Source organism: Pleurodeles waltl, chromosome 12 (assembly GCF_031143425.1).
Source record: "Pleurodeles waltl isolate 20211129_DDA chromosome 12, aPleWal1.hap1.20221129, whole genome shotgun sequence".
In the NCBI taxonomy this organism is placed as follows: domain Eukaryota; kingdom Metazoa; phylum Chordata; class Amphibia; order Caudata; family Salamandridae; genus Pleurodeles; species Pleurodeles waltl.
This window is the reverse complement of record NC_090451.1, coordinates 44,510,633-44,526,647: the sequence shown is the minus strand read 5'-3', so window position 1 is coordinate 44,526,647 and position 16,015 is coordinate 44,510,633. Positions and strand designations below refer to the sequence as shown.

The window sequence follows — 16,015 nt, the reverse complement described above, 5'->3', positions numbered from 1 at the left end:
CAGTGACACACAGGTGGGGCTAAGACTTGACCTGGACCCTTATTCTTTACAGATTTGGTTTAGGGATTGTGGACGTGCTGTTGCAGATTGGATGACATCCCACTCTTCCGTTTTTAATTTGGGATAAAAGAGAGTTAGTCCTCCTTCAGCAAATCTTCCCCCTGGGAACTCAACCGGGATCTGAGCTCCCTTGCGATCCCGGCGTCATCTGCTCTAAATCTTGGGAGGACTTTTGACATTTGGTTTTCCTTTGCTTCCCAAATCAGTCGATTAACAGCAGTGTGCTTCCTTTTGTCAAGGATCCTGCCCACTACACTATTGCAGTTCCTTATTCTTAGGTGCAGAGGGTTATTTATCTTCCAAACTCGAGCGTGTACAGAATGCTGCAACCAGGTTAGCTGCAGGTACTTACTTCTACTCACTTCAATCTCACACTGGCTCTCAGTTTGCAAGCAGAGTATCTTCAAGGCACTCTGCCTGGGCTATACATCAGTTCTCGTAAAGGCACCAGCGTATATGAAAAACCCTATAAACTGGAGTTTCCTTAGACTTAGCAGTTTTGAGGACTTTTGATACCTCTATTTCCACAACTAGTAGAGCATCAGTGTGTGGAGTGGAAAGCATAGCTGAGTGATAAGAGGCAGGGGAAGAAGGCTTGGTACCGTGGAGTTCTGCTCAGCGTGGGAAATACCGTCCCGCGTCCTGGGCGGCAGAACGTCGGCTCCTTTCAGCTCTTTGCTTGAGATTCTGGACTGTTGAGGGGCAGCTCTGGGTAGACCCCTGGGATTGACGGATCCGCATGGAGGCCTCATATCAATCCCGGGGACACTTTGGGTTGTGGTTAGTCGTTCTGTGTAGTTGACTCCATCTTTTGAAACGAGCCACGCTTGTGGCGGTTCTGAGCTGAAACCCAACAGGGAAGAGCAGGTGGGTTCCTCTTTTTGTTTGCATGGATTTCCTGAAACTGCACAAATGACCGATAGAACGGAAAGGAGACATTCGGTGCTGAGAATGATCACTGCTGGGAAGAAAGGGGGAAGTAATATAAAACTCTTGTGCTGATACCTCCAGCAGAGGTTCCAGGTTGGTTGGAATTACAGTCACAATTGAAGACAAAAATGCATGTATAATTCTACAGTTCACCAAGGACCCTCAGTGCCCCGGATCCGAGCCCACTTCATTGGATCTTTCTGCAAGCAGCGTATAAGTGCACGTAGGGATATTTTTATATTTATATTTATATACATATATATATATATATATGTATATATATATATACATATATATACATATATATATATATATATATATACGCACACAGTGAGTCTCCTATATTCGAAGAAAGCACTACAGTTCTCAAATGTTATGGGTTAAAAAGGTGTTTCCTGTTGTGATGTCAGGGTCAGGAGAGCAGCTGACAGACATCCTCTTTAAGTGGTCCCCTTTTTTTTTTGTATTATTTTTGTACTCTAGTATTTATGTTGAATCGTGATTGTACTCATGGAGTCCAGAACCCCCCTCGTACGTCAGAGACGTCGTAGATGCCCTCGTCTGTAACAAAGGTCAGAGGCTGCAGGCCACGGGCTAGGAGGATTCTTCCTGTGCTATGGTTCTCAGCAGTTTCTTTGCTGTCGCAGTGTTCAGAGATGCCCCTTCTGTGCCTGCTCGTTGCTCTGTCCCCTGCAGGAAGCAGCGGTGTGCCTTCCGGCTGCCTGTCGCAGAGATCCCGCCTACATCAGTGTTCAGAAGGTGTCTGTAGGCTCTGAGAAGTGAAGATCGTCTGCCCCAAGTTTCAGGGCCCCCGTCTGTAGTGTGTGCGTTCAGAGGTGCCCCTTTCTTGCCCCATGGTTCTGGGGTGCTCCTTCTATGTTACTGGTTGAGAGATATCCCTCCACGCAGCAGAGTTCAGAAGCCTACCTCCCAGGGGCCTCCAGGAACGCAGGTGGAGCCTGGCAGCTGTGCCCATGGATGTGCCCATAGAAAACGCCGTGTGTTCGTGGGAGATATGCCTCCAGTGGTTGCCCCTACTGCCCTCAGAACGGGCACTCAAAGGCCAAATTGGGATCTACACTGGACTAGTATCCCCCGTAGGCTTTCAGTGACCGTGCGATGGATGGAGTCCTTGGCAAGGTAGGCCTTTATGGTCATTCTCAGCAGAGACTCCCTGAGTTGGATGGAGGTCCCCGCTCCGGTGCTGACCAGCGAGGGCTTCAGTGGGCACCGTTGAGTTTGCCCAGCCTCTGCGCCAGGCTACAGCAGCCAGGGTATGAGGTTCCACTGCTGGTGTCTCAGAGCCACCAGTGGTGGTGCAGGAGGATGGAAGTTGTGGGGCGAGGACTTGTCACCCCGGTATCTCCTCTTCCTTCCAAGACAGCCAGGGACGGGAAGGGCCTGTGGGCCTAGCAAGGTCCTTGTAGGATCTGCCACCTCCCCACGTGGCTGCGCACACAGTGTCTCCAGGGGCACGACAAGCTACATGTGTGTCACCGGCTTAGACACCTTGACGAAGATGCCTGCCGACGTGTCACCTTCCGTGTGAGGGCGCACAGCAGTGGTCGGTGGTCTCACGCGGACCCGGAAGAGTGGAGTCTTCCCTCCTCTTCTGCACGAGCTGCTGCTGACAGGCCTGGGAGTTGCTCGGCCACATCCCAGTTTCACGTCCGCACCCAGCTGGAGGCGCTGAGCCAGTTTCTGCCTCGGGGGAAGACGTGCGGGGCCCGCGCCTCGGCGAGCACCTTCACGTTTCATGATCCCGGACTTTAACATACTTGGAGGCCTTTGTCCAGGATGGCCAGATTCACATGCTGCAGCTGCTGAGCTGTGAGCGTGTGTACCTTGTTGGTGTTCTCACTCCAGTCTCGGCACTCGACCGAACAAGCGTGTGATCGTGGGCACATGACCCGATCTCCGTCTGCCTGGCATTGTAAATATGGTGCAGTCTCGGAGTCTAGATCTCGCCTCAGTATATGCTCCCACCCGTGGCATCCCAGTCTCTGTAATCCGGTTTTAGCTGAAGCCTGGATGGTGCCTCGTGTTTGGGATTGTTTGTTTTCATTTTTTTAAGGGTCTTTTATACACCTGCGAGGGGCACGGAAACGCCCTTTCCGACAGCGTGGTGTGTGGCACTGTGTGGGTGGCACAGTGTTGCATTCGCCGTGACCCCATACGGGAAGTGTTGTGGTGGTCTGCGCGAGTGACCAGAGAGGTGCTCTTTGTTATCTTGGAGCGCAGCGCCTAGAAGTGAGAATGAGAAAAAGGGGTGATAGGTGGGTGTGTACATTGCTATTATAGTTAGGACTAAAACAGGCGAAAAAGTGGTAACGTACAAGGCAGAGATGGGGTCAGACGTGTCAAATGCTGCCGCGTGGGCAAGGGTGGGAGTTGGAGAGATGAGCAGTAGCCACGCTGCCCCCTTTTCATGCTCGGATACTGCCCACTGCCCATAAATACACCTCCGAGTGAGGGCAGACGCGGGAGAGGCATCGATCTTTGAGCAAAGGCTACACCATCTTTACAGAGATTTCTCTCTGGTCTAGGGTAAAAGAGGTCATTGTTTGGAGCAGAGTTTGTGCCCGAAGCCCTTCCCGTGCCCCTAAAGGTAGGGCGACTAATATATATATATAGTCGCCCTACCTTTAGGGGCACGGGAAGGGCTTCGGGCACAAACTATATATATATATATATATATATATATATATATATATATATATATAATTTTTCCTTCTCGAACTCCTTCCCTTTCTATGAGGAGCGCCTGAATTCAGCTGCTGGGCCCGGCCTTGCCACACGGGCCTGCCGCCGTGATTCACACCTCATTAAATCCTGCTGTGCTGCTTGAATGGGGCGAGGCAGCACAGAGGAGAGTTCAACCAGTGAACTTCTGTCCCGGGTTTCTCAGAGGGTCCGTTCAGCTGCGGGCCTGCACAACTCCGTGATTAACGTGCAGGTTCACCAGACCCTCCCTTAAAATCCGGGACATTTTTTATTCTAGGAGAAAGTGTCGGGACGCCGGGACAGTCTTTAAAAAAAAACGGCCACCCTACCTAAAGGCGAACTAGCCCCGGTCAGGTGAGCCCTAGTCAGTTCATGGCTCAAAGCAAAGGTGCAGCCAGTGCAGTGACACCGAGACAAATGAGTGCGCCTGCTTCCGGGGCCTGGAGGGGTTAGGATCCCAATGCAGCCTGCTCCCGGCACAGGGACACCCAAAGTGCTGCTACAATAAAAATCTTTTCTGCGTAGTGTTCCCCCTCCTAGTGTGGAGCTTGCATGGCGTCCTGTTTTCAGCACAAAAGTAAATTGAACACCTTGGTTAAGGTAGGAGGCTGGAACTAAGGCCCGAGACCCCTGGATCTACGGACTGGGAGGGACCGATCTTAAGCTCAAGGACAGGCACCCCCTGCGAGCCCCTCAGGTCTCTGCTGGAAGTTACTTTAAGAATGCGGCCTTTAAAGATGCATGTGGGCTTTGGGTCCCCTGAGTCTTGGCGCTTTAGGGTCCATAGCTCAAAAGGTCTTGGCTGAGAGCCACCTGCTGAGCGAAGGGGGGGGGGGGGGGGGGGGGTTGATGTACTTGGGTCATTCAAGCCCCTAAATAAAGCTGTACAGAAGCACCTCGCTAAGAAGCACCATGAGACGGTGGTCGTGGAAAGGTTAGAGACTGCAAGTTCAGGCTTCCATCCTAGAGGTGTACGTTACTTATTCATCTCCGCTTTGTGTAGCGCCAATATGTCTTTCATCCCCTTCTGAACTTTTTGTGATGAGGGGAGAGGAAGAGTTGTTGTTCTCCTGTCTACCTCCCGCTTCAGTTTACCCCTTTATCGACCAGCATGCACTAAATCAAGAAAGATCTGAGAGGGACAGGCAGTGAAAAGCAGAGCAAGAGCGAGGCTGAAGACTGATCAGAGCCGACGGACATGCACAGAGGAAGGAGTCAGCAGAATGAGTCAGGCTGGTCCACAGTTGACTCTAGTGTGTGTCAGCGTCGGCCCCAGAGCCACGAGGGAAGCCATCCTTGTTTGTGTGCAAACAAAAGCCCTCCACTCCTGGGTGAGACAGACGCAGGAGTTTATCACCCTCCATATGATCACACTTGTCTCGCACCTGCTCACCAAGTTCTGCTAAATTATAGATACTTTTTTTTCTTTGCATTTATTTGTTCTCAGCAATTTCGAAGTATAAATATGCAGCATCTGTGTTTACATTTCTGTGAACAACATAAACACGCCGAGTACTGTATGACAGGTTCTTCTTGGAGAATATTGATGATAGGGATTTTGACTTACCCGGAAACCGATTGGACAGTGTTGTTAGCGTTTGAAAGGGATTTCGAGAGTGAGCAACAGTTAAAAGTTAGTAAGCGTAGGTGTGGGAAGATGGCGGCTCATGATCTGCTCTCCTCCTTGTTTCACCTACGTTTTGCGAAGACATGGGCAGCGGTCAGGAAGTGCACTTTGGTTAAAAGTCTTGTTTTTCCCTCCCAAAACACCAATTTCTCGGCTTCAGCTGCATTTTATTTCCCTTTCCCAGTTTGAAACCACGACCCCGGTGGCATGGTCCAACTGGTGGCGGCAAGGCTAGAGTGGCGAGCATATGTGGGACACAAGCCTCACATGCTACAGATAATTGGTTTATTCCTCAAAAGCTGAGAGTCCACAAGTGTCCTTTTCATAGGGGGTGCTAGAAGGATGAAGTCATTTTGTTATTTAAGTTACCTAGAACTGACTGGGTTTGTGACCGAAAGACCGGTGTGTTTTCTCTCTCTCTCCCTCTCTCCATAAGGGAGAGAGGATTGCAGAGGATTGCAGCCTAAACCAGGAAAGGTACATTCATTGAAAACTTGATATTATTATAAGTGCAGTACAGAGGCGAGCTTGACGGAGTGTACGGTTGCAGCGGAGGGCTTAAAAATTGTGGCACAAGTCAACTGAACGCTTCAAGGCTCTATAATGAGCCTTGAACATTACTTGTTGATGAAGTGGAGGGAGTCCAAGGCTGGTGGGATATGTCCCACTGCCTGAACGCAAGCCCTCACTTTTGCAGACGGAAGTTGAAAGGCTCAGATACGTTTTGTTTGCTCCTGCATGAGAGTTCACCGCTCCCAGAGTAACTGGACTGGGTATGGAAGGTGAGGAAGGAAAGAGCCCAGCGCAAGAGTTTAGTGTAGAAAAATCTGCTTTTGGAACAAGATAGTTTCAGCATCAATGAGAATCCCTTGGTCCCCCACCGGCCACCCAGAGCAGGGCACATGCCACAGCGTGCCATAGAGAGAGACTGTTGATGGAAAGAGGACGCGTGCATGCCATCTGCCTCTAGAACACTGACGGGCACCAAGAAGATTTGGGTCATTTTTGCCATTTGTGTAATTGGCATTGTGGCTTTTTGAAGCATCTGGGGACTACCTTCATACGGGGAAAATCTGCACTTCTCCTGAAGATGATGCTGATGGGAGAAGCAGATGTGATCCCAGTGTGTCATGTTGCTTATTAAACTGTTGATACAGCTCTGTTTTAATGCACGCCTCAATATCTCATATACCTTCATTTCACAAGATTATGTCCTTGTGATCCAACAATTCAGAGGTTCCTTGATCTGAGGTTGATCAGATAAGGATAGATAAATGCTTTACATGAATAAATCGTACATCTTAGATTCCGATACTCTTCTACAGTTAATTAACGCTATTCCTGCTCCTTGCCTGTCGCATACATTACCTACTATCTGACATTTTTTTTGCCTCTACAGTGTTTGAGAAATGCTCGTTAAAAGTTGGCGTGTCGCGAGGACACAGAATGTCTGAAACTTTGAAAAGTAGCGATCAAGGCTGTGTGGGTGTTTTGGGGTACAGAAGGTAGGGCAGGAGGCTTGAAGAATAGTTTGTGTGCAGAGGACTTGAAGATGGTAGCTACCGAGAACCTTAGAGAAATTCGAGATAAGGAGGGTGGGAAAAGGAGGGTTTGAGGATGGTTTTGTGTGTAATGTCATGGCTGTGACCCAAGTGCCCAATCAGTGACACAACAGATCTGCATGGTTGTGCGAACGTAATTCGTCCACTCAGACATTTAAGCACATCTTAGCTCACCGCTCACTCCATCAAGAAGTCACAGCCGTTTTGTTCTTGGTTACATCATTCCAAAATTAGTCAAAGTGCAGTACTCATGCAACTCGAAGTTAGCAACGTGTTCCGATTGTCAGCCAGAACCTTTACCTGTTTCACTAGCTTTATCAGCAGGGTGACACTCGGCCCTTAATGCACAGCCCTTCGAGCTTTCCGCAGGAAAGGGGCTTGAGTTCCTCAAGCAATATCTCCTGGAAGAATATTAAGATCAAGCTCCCTGAAAGACAATGCTATATAAAATTGATAAGATTAAGTCCGGTCTTGGTCCAGGTAGCAGCCCTCTGGAGTTTGATGTTTGACCTAATCCACACCATATCAGAACCAGGAGCCTGTAGCAAAAAACTGAAAACTTGGAGCTTCATCGCTGACACAGACATTGTAAGCACAAGGCTCACAAGCATATAAGTCAGACACATGCTAAACCCACAACCAATCGAAGCACCAAACCGACCTCCACACTCCGCACAGAAAGGCAGTCACATTCATCAGTCGGGCCACATACAGGTCAGTTGTCGACCCATTGTAGAGAGTTGACTAACTAGACATTGTTGGAAAATACACTCTAGCTAGAGGCATGCTACACCGACCACCCAAAAGACTCAAAGAACGCCACCCTTAGCCATCATCAAGGTAGCATGCAATTCTGCTTTCAAGCACCGGACACCTTAACACAAAATAAGCAGGCAGATAGATACTTTATATTCCTAATGGCACATCGAAGATGCATATCCCCCACCTCCTGGATTTTGACATTGAACATGCACACAGACTAAAAATCCATTGTAGCTGAGCCAAGGTGCACTGTGCCGGATAACATTACATCCAAACGGTATGCATCACTCAAGCATATCCCAAGATGCTCTGATAAGGGATGGAGTCTTTAAGGTACTCCGCATCCACCAGTACAGGAATGCATAACATCGACAAACCTCAGCACCAAGAGGCAGTGCAAATGGTCAACATAGGCAGACCAGAAACCAGTCCTATACCCTAATGTTACAATATCAGCCAAGAATTTAAGATTAGTTCTTTCTGTTTAACGTCTTCGATCCCCACGCAACGAATCAACGGCGTCTCGTAGTTCTCACATCCAGATAAAGTATTAGGGAATATGAATTCCCTGTTGTTACGCTGTATAGTATTTCAGCTTTTGCAGCTTCTCATTACTCTAATTGTACACAAATCCATTAGCAATCCACAGTCTAAGCCATGCTTTGCCATTAGTCGCCAACCTGTCTTATTGTTTCACTTCAGGGCTCCAGCTAATGGGGGATCTGCAGTACCACTCTGGAGCCCATCAATTCCCTTCGAACACTTGTCATGTCGCAGCAATCGTAGTGCCTTTTCTCAGCCTTAATAACCCTGGTTGCAGGATGCGAACCGAGCCATCAATTAGTATATTGAAATAAAGGCGCCGACTCCTGGGAGGGGCAGGTAGCTGTCTCCATGGCAGCATCGGTCTATCATGTGTGGTTCTTGTCTCAGGTCTGAGTGACCAGATGGCCTTTAGCCATGCTCTACGGGACTTGTTACAGCGCTTATTATTTTAAAAGTTATCTCTTGTCACTGACAAGTCAAAGTGAGCAAAGATATGAATCAGACACTATGTAAATGTTAAAATCTAATATTAGCCATACTCCAATTAAAAGAGTAAAGGAATGAATACGAATGTTATGTACTTAAATCTGGGGCACAAACCCGTCCTTTAGTGACAATATTGAGAAAACATGTGGTGTTTAAAGTTTCCCAGGGAATACTGCTGCAGCGGTGTGGGCAAGACCCAGAGGTAGGATGAAAGGCAGCAGTGCCATATTCTTCGTTCTGTATTTTATGTCTGACCCCTGTGTCATCTCATGAAAAACGTTTCTCTGAAGTTCAGTGATGAACACAGTGACAAAGGATGCAGTTTCGCAGCTCACTTAATGAAAACAGTTCCCTCATCCATGAAAACTCTGACATTACAATTAATCATCAAAGTAGGGCTCCCTGTAGTGCTTTGTAATGTAAATAATGTGTTAGGTCCCAGAGAGTTTGACATCTCTGCACTTGACATAGCAAGATGTTAATGCGGTGATGGCCCCCCTAAATATACAAAGCTGCGTTTGTCAAGGGCGGATTGGAGACCTACGGCGCCTGTATTCATAACTCTGCAGTGTGATCTGTGCAATGGACAGAGAGTAGACGGATGAGGAGGGATAAACTCCTTGTCGATTCCCTCCTTGGATAGGTAGCTTGGCGGGGTGTTTCCTAGACTTTCCGCTGCGTGTACTCTGAAAGTACCCTAAAGCTGACTTTCCGCAGCATGGTTGCCATTACGCACACATTCTTAATGTATGATTTAAAAATAGAAGATGCATTTCTTTGTGTGCACAGAAGTTTCTCTTTATGGTTAATACAGTTCTGATGTTGGGTGTGGGGGGGCTTGTTTGAAAGGCTGATGGCAAATAACTAAGATTTGAGCCCTGACAGCTAAAATTCAGGAGGTTTGTGGGCTTGCGGAGTGACTATGTTGTGGTCCCAGGAGCTGCACAGAGGTCCTCAGCTGGAGTAATCACGTGCTCCCAGGATAAGAGTCGGTACATCAGTCATTGAATCTTTGGCAGGTGAACTTCTATTCCAGATCGTGCACAAGGCAAGGAAGCGTATTTGTGGTACCTGAGCCATCTGAAGGTCAAAAGAACAAATCAAACTCTTGATCAATTGGCTCCCTTGGGGGACACTGGTGGAAGATGCAAACACTTGTAACTGTAAAGGTTTGTTTCATACATCTACCCTGCTACGTGTAAAGTTTTCTGCACTAGTGATATTGCCTAATGTTCGTTATTGGTATGTTCTATACCAAACCTATCTGGCATGCAGTGGAGCACTGTACAACAGTGGCCCCTGGGAGATGATTGGAAATTGTGTATATCTAGTGGGGTGGTTGAACGTTCACTGTGGGGATATAATCGAAGGAGTCACTAGTGGTTTTCCCTCGCTATATCTCCAGCGTGCTTATAAAGCAGGAAGTCATAAACGAATTACCGTACTGTTTATAGCAAAGAAGTAAAATGATGGATGCAGAGATGCAAATGAGTTAGTATCCAGATTAAATTAAGCCATTGGGGTGTAACAAAGCACTGAAAATTCCAATCCAAAAGAGACCTTTTAACTGAGCCTGGGAGCGGAGGACTCATGATGTCATGTACATGGCAACCGATTGAGGCAGGTAGTAGGGATGAATACCGTAAATGGATCTCTGGAGCATGGTGAGGGACTGGTGCTCTCTTGTGGGCTTAGACTACTAGGCTGGAGGAGGATCTGGAAGGGGCCTGGGTGGTGGGTATGTTTGTGTGAAGGTGGCATGGGAGGGAATTTGTCATATATTGATTAGGTTTACTTTAGCACATTTGCACAAACTATGGTACGAGAATTAATACATTGGTAAAACAAATACGTGAGAAAATGACACAAAAAGAGAAAAGTGAGATTAAAGTACAAGTAAGACAAATATGGTGAAAATAACAGAACACCAATTAGTGTCACACACAACACGAAACAGTGAAAGGTGTAACTTCAATTCCCACATGCCGCCTTCTAATGAAAGGTGGTGGTGGACAACCACATAAGCAGTGGTAAAAGAGTTCTTGAACCCCAGCTTTTATAGTAAAGTGTCAATAGTGAAAATAGCCACCAGAAGATAAGGACATTTTCCTGCAGAGTTGTCAAGCTCACACGTACAATTTGGCAAAATAATTTCTGAGCATGGTGAGACAGAGTAGGTGCAAATCCAGGCTTCAGCCAGTTAGGAGCAGAAACAGGTCCCTTGGACGGACTTGTCCTTCAACCCATCAGAGGTGGAATGGAACAGAAAACACTACTCACCCCGGGCCAAGCATATCAACATACAAAAGGCACAACTGCCGCTCACCCTATAATCCTCGAAGGTGAGAAACAGCAATAATGGGGAGACCGAGAGGAAATAAGGATCTTACTGCCTGGAGTGCCATGTCCAAGTCAGGATCTGGCTTCTATGCCAAATGCATGCATTCCAGCCGCAGCCCAGGAGCTGCTTCACTGTTTTTGTGCACTACCGTAACCAGTGCAAGGCCTCTGCACAGCACTGCTCCTCGCCAACTGCTGCATCACTCCGGCCATACCATGGTGTAATGCCTGTTGGACTAGAACACCAAACAGGAAGCAGCAGTGCATGGGGGACAAAAGTTGACACAGTTCCAGAGATTGACACCACATGGGGTGTAGCCTTGAACAGGTGACCCTGCAAACAAAGGTAAATACTTTGTCTAGGGCAGCATTTCCCAAACTGAATTGGGTCGTGAGCCAATTTTTGGTGGGTGAGGAAAGTCTGAGCAATAATTTAAGATACCTCCAAATTCTGTATTTATCTTATTTTCTGATAAATTGCTGCTTATCTTTTTTTACTGAGGATTTTGTGTTTACAAACTCCTCTCGCTTTCCTGTCAGAGAAAGAAAAGTAAAGTGAATTATGTGACCGTCTTTCTGGGGTACATGTAGTGTGAAAGTAAAGACTGTAGGGTGTCATTTTTTGTATCACACAAAAAAGGTAAATGCCTGAAAATTAACTTAACACATTTAGCAGTTAGGAAACCAAAAATTAAGCACATCTTTTTGTATTTCTGAAGTGTGTTGGAACCAAAGATTTTAATACGATGAAAACAAATCAAAACACTACTTGGTGATACACAAATGATAAATGTTAACTGAACCCCGATTGCCACACATTATCGTGTGTGTGTGTGTTTGATATACGTTTATCACTATAAGTATATGCAAATTTAGTGCCCATTTCAATGAAAAATGTGCCATCTGTAAATGACAGTGTGCTAGCACACAATGCTTTAGTTGCATAAAAAACTCCCGGCTTTTGTCCATTAAAGGTACATGGGTCGCAGAAGTTTGTTCTAAAAATGGGACTGTGGTTCTAAAAAGTCCGGGAAGCACTGGTCTAGGGTGCAGCAAGCGTGCAGTGAAACTCCAGATAGCAGGCTATTACAGCTGATTAACTTGCATAGTGAGGGCACTCATTTCAATCGCAGTAAACAGGAATAAAAGGGTAGATTTTGCTTATAATGATTTTGAATCCAATATTAATTTTTTTAATCATTTGATTTTGCAAATGATCTAATCAACTGTAAGTCGGTCAAACGTGTTTTCTTGTTCTACATAGTGAAAAACATCAGCAGTATACGTAAACAAATCCAACACATTCACCATTAATCACAGTCCAAAAAATAGTAAACTTTCCAACAGGATTATAAAGGAGTTAAAACATTGAATAAATACTAAAACGTGACATTTAAACAAAACCATTTTCGCATAAAGGCACTACTGAATATACTAAATAATAAAACGTAACTTTTAAACGAAACCATTTTGGCATAAAGGTATTCTGTCAAGACAAATGCAAGTAAAATTGCTGAACTTGACTAAGCAGGCGATCTTTCACTTATCTAACCACAAAGTGCGAATATCTTCACTGAAAGATAAGTTCTTCTTCCAATTGATTCAAATTAATCGTTAAACAAAAGCATTAGTTACTCCTTTCTAGTGGATTCTAAGATGGGGCAGTTAGAGAACAATTAAAGTAGTGTTTATGATTTAATCATGCACAATCTACAAGCAGCGATAATTTGAATAAAGTGATTTGACTGCAATTGAATCCAATAAAATTCTAAATTGTAATCACGTTTTTCCTAATCAATTACGAAAAATAAAATATTTGAATCAACATGTCTACCCTTTTCAATCCAAGTGGGTTACGCCCACCATGCAAACAAGTCTCCTCAAATCTTGTTCTAAACATATGCACAAAAGCTTCCGATGGAGAGTGTGAGGAGAATATGGTTAAGGACAAGAAATAGAATATTTTTGATGGGATTCACAGTTCTCAGCTAAACTTTTATCGAAACTGAAAAATGCAGTTCTACCCCTTAGACGATTCCATAAAATATCGTAGTTATTCCTCCACTTCTCTAATTAGATCTTTGGAAGGAAAGATTATCCCGTAGGCTTACATGGAGCAGAACTATTAGCTAGCCCTTGATGATTCATAAAAGTGGAAAGCTATAATTTGAAAAAAAAATTCACCTACCACCTAATCCCATGATACAGGCTTTAACATTGGAGTTACACATATTGATTGGAAGCTTTGTTTGTCATAGCACTGTGCCTAAGATTTTTCCACTCCTTTAATATTTTGAAGGGGGGGAAAGAAAGTTTTCCCAGTTATGTTGGCAGGCACTCTTTCGAGCCTTTATTCCTTGGCTCCTTATTTGCAAATGGCGTTGATTCTCACTAAAACTAAGGTGAAAAAGATGATTAATGTTGAGTCTCAAAGTGCCCAAGAAGATGAGCTCCAGTTATTTGGGAGGCATATAAAACTTTTCCATATATGGGCTCCCTTCTAGATTGAAATATGCCAAAGGAGATTTTGGCAATACGATTAGGAGTGAATTTAATGTGGAGGGCACAAGGTCTTCGAATCAGTATGTCAGAGGAACAAGGGCTTTGTAGTTGTTGTCTATAAATTAAACATGCTGTTATACATTTGATATTATGCTGTCTTTTTTAAATGTCAATGAAAAATTATTTGTGTCCAGTCTTTAGAAAATATGCTTCTATGTTGATAGAAATGACTTTACTTTTAATACCTGTAATGATTCATGGAGATTTAATTCATGCAGCTGTGAGATGTTTTTTAAATTTAAATTTAGAGTTTCTGTTTATTATTTGGATTATTTTGAATGGAATGTATATTGTGAAGTCTGGTATTGCTTTTGTGATAATGCTAATGAAGTTTAGAGATGTGACTATAGAGGTTTCAAAGGTTATTTCTATAAAAAAAAAATTCCTTTATGGGACTGGATCCTGATGTATAACGAATGAAAAATAAATATGTATATGCGCCCTATCGGAAGGATGTGCTCTGTATGCCACTGAAATGTTATTTTGAAGATCATTTTACTGAATTAAAGTGTCACATTGTGTTAACAGCAAACCACAGTGCATTGAATTCCTTCAATCATTTGTAATAATGTGTGGAGGGCAGGAAACAGCTTTCATTCAGGAGGGTATTAGATAATACGAAAAGCTGATTCATTCATTTTTTTGAATCTCTGCTATGTTTTTTTTGTGCAGCTTTCCAGTGGGAATCCAGTATATGAAACCTTCTACAAGCAGGTGGGAAGTCTCTATTATCCATTTCTATTTTACATAGCACTGCTGCTCCCCAAGCTGTACATGCACGTTCAGGATAATAGTGCTTTTAATTTCGGAAGTAGTCAAGTCAAACAAACTTTATTCGGCTGCCATGCAAACATAAAAGTACAAGGTATAAATATATACATAAAACATCCCCAATACAGCCTCAGTGATTCCTTGAATATCACAATCGTAATATACAATTACAGTGTAAAAAAAAAAAAAAGTTCACAAAATACATAAAAACCTACTTAAAGTGCTCCGTGCTTCCAATGACAGTGCTGTGATGCATTATTCGGTATGTACTTAAAAATAGCCAAAAGAATAGCAGCTTAATCAGTGTGCATTGAACTTCTGGAGCGTACAGCTGCCCGTAAAAAAGAGCTCACATAAAGACAAGTTTCACCGTCATGAAGCTGTTTTAAAAAGAGTAGTGATTGGGTGCAGTGTGTCATATTTCTAGACTTAATAAAGGGGATTAGAAACATCTTTGCATATTTCTGGTAGCAACCACAGAAAATGTAGCATAGTCTGTCTAGAGGTGTTATCACAAGGACATGCAAGTGAATTTAAGTTGCTCTAAAAGCCCAGTGGAAAACATAATAAGTATTTTATCATATCAGTCAAGAAGTGAAACATTAAAGAACATTCCCACCTCCCTTTTCCACTACATAAGTAGTTACTGAGGGTAATTTCAGGATTCACTAACAAGTAGCTTGCAATATATAACTTTGAGATTTCTGTATTTAACATTTTTTCTTGAACATAAGTTAGCAATAGATTTTGAACTTGCTTCCTGCACATTGCAGCACGTTTTAACGTTAGTAAATGCCTGTGATAAGCCAATAACACTGAGAGTTTTTTTAGTAAATGCCAAACATGGCTACTAAGACCTTTATCACATGTTAAGCAGTATTTGATTATATTTGTGGTTAGCAGTGCTTCTCATTTTTCCAAATGGAAAGCCGTAGTAATGGGGGGCAAATTTGGATCCGGTTATCTAGATAGCCTAGCCCTAACTCATTATGGCAAATAAAATGTGAAGCAGAAAGGGGGGCAGATAGAAGCTGTTGACAGAAGCAATTTTCCTCCAGTTGTATAGCTGAAGGCTCTCTAATGTCACAAACCCCGCCCCATATGCAGCAACCGGAACACATGTTGAAGAATACATTTGTAAGATGGGATCAAACACTTGACCCCCCTGGTGGGGACGACAAACTAAAAAGTGAACTTACAGCCCTCGATAACTCAATCCTTCGATCAGGTGTCCATGAGCCAGCGGAACTGAAGATCACCCCCAAATAAGAGAAAGTGTTAACATTAATTAGAACATTGGAATGCTGGGGGCTCCATTGAAAACAGTGGAGTGCTGCGTGCTTTTACTGGCCGGTAAAAGCCCGCAGCACCAACATTCCAATGCTCGCTTTGTTCACAGCAACAGCTGTGAACAAAGCCTCACGGAGCCCGAGGGGATTTTAATCCCCTCTGGCTCCGTGAACATTTTTTTTTTTAATAGAACAGTCTGCCCTGAGTGGCAGAATGTTCTAATAGCCTTAGAACCCGCCGCAGCGGGCTCTACCGGCTATTAAAGTCCCTCTCCCTTGTTTAACGCGGGGAGCGGGCCTTTAATAGCCGGTAGAGCCCGCTACGGCAGGTTCTATGGCTATAGTAGACGTCTTGT

The 16,015-nt window shown here is 44.6% G+C and overlaps 1 protein-coding gene across 2 annotated transcripts in view; it reads left to right on the top strand.

The window, feature by feature from the left end:
• EPS15L1 (epidermal growth factor receptor pathway substrate 15 like 1) overlaps positions 1-16,015 on the top strand; it is a 317,440-nt gene that overhangs the window by 19,821 nt on the left and 281,604 nt on the right. For both annotated transcript variants that reach the window (XM_069216518.1, XM_069216519.1), the window contains exon 2: positions 14,272-14,313. In XM_069216518.1, coding sequence (XP_069072619.1) covers positions 14,272-14,313 — 42 coding nt within the window. The remainder of the gene's footprint in view (positions 1-14,271; positions 14,314-16,015) is intronic.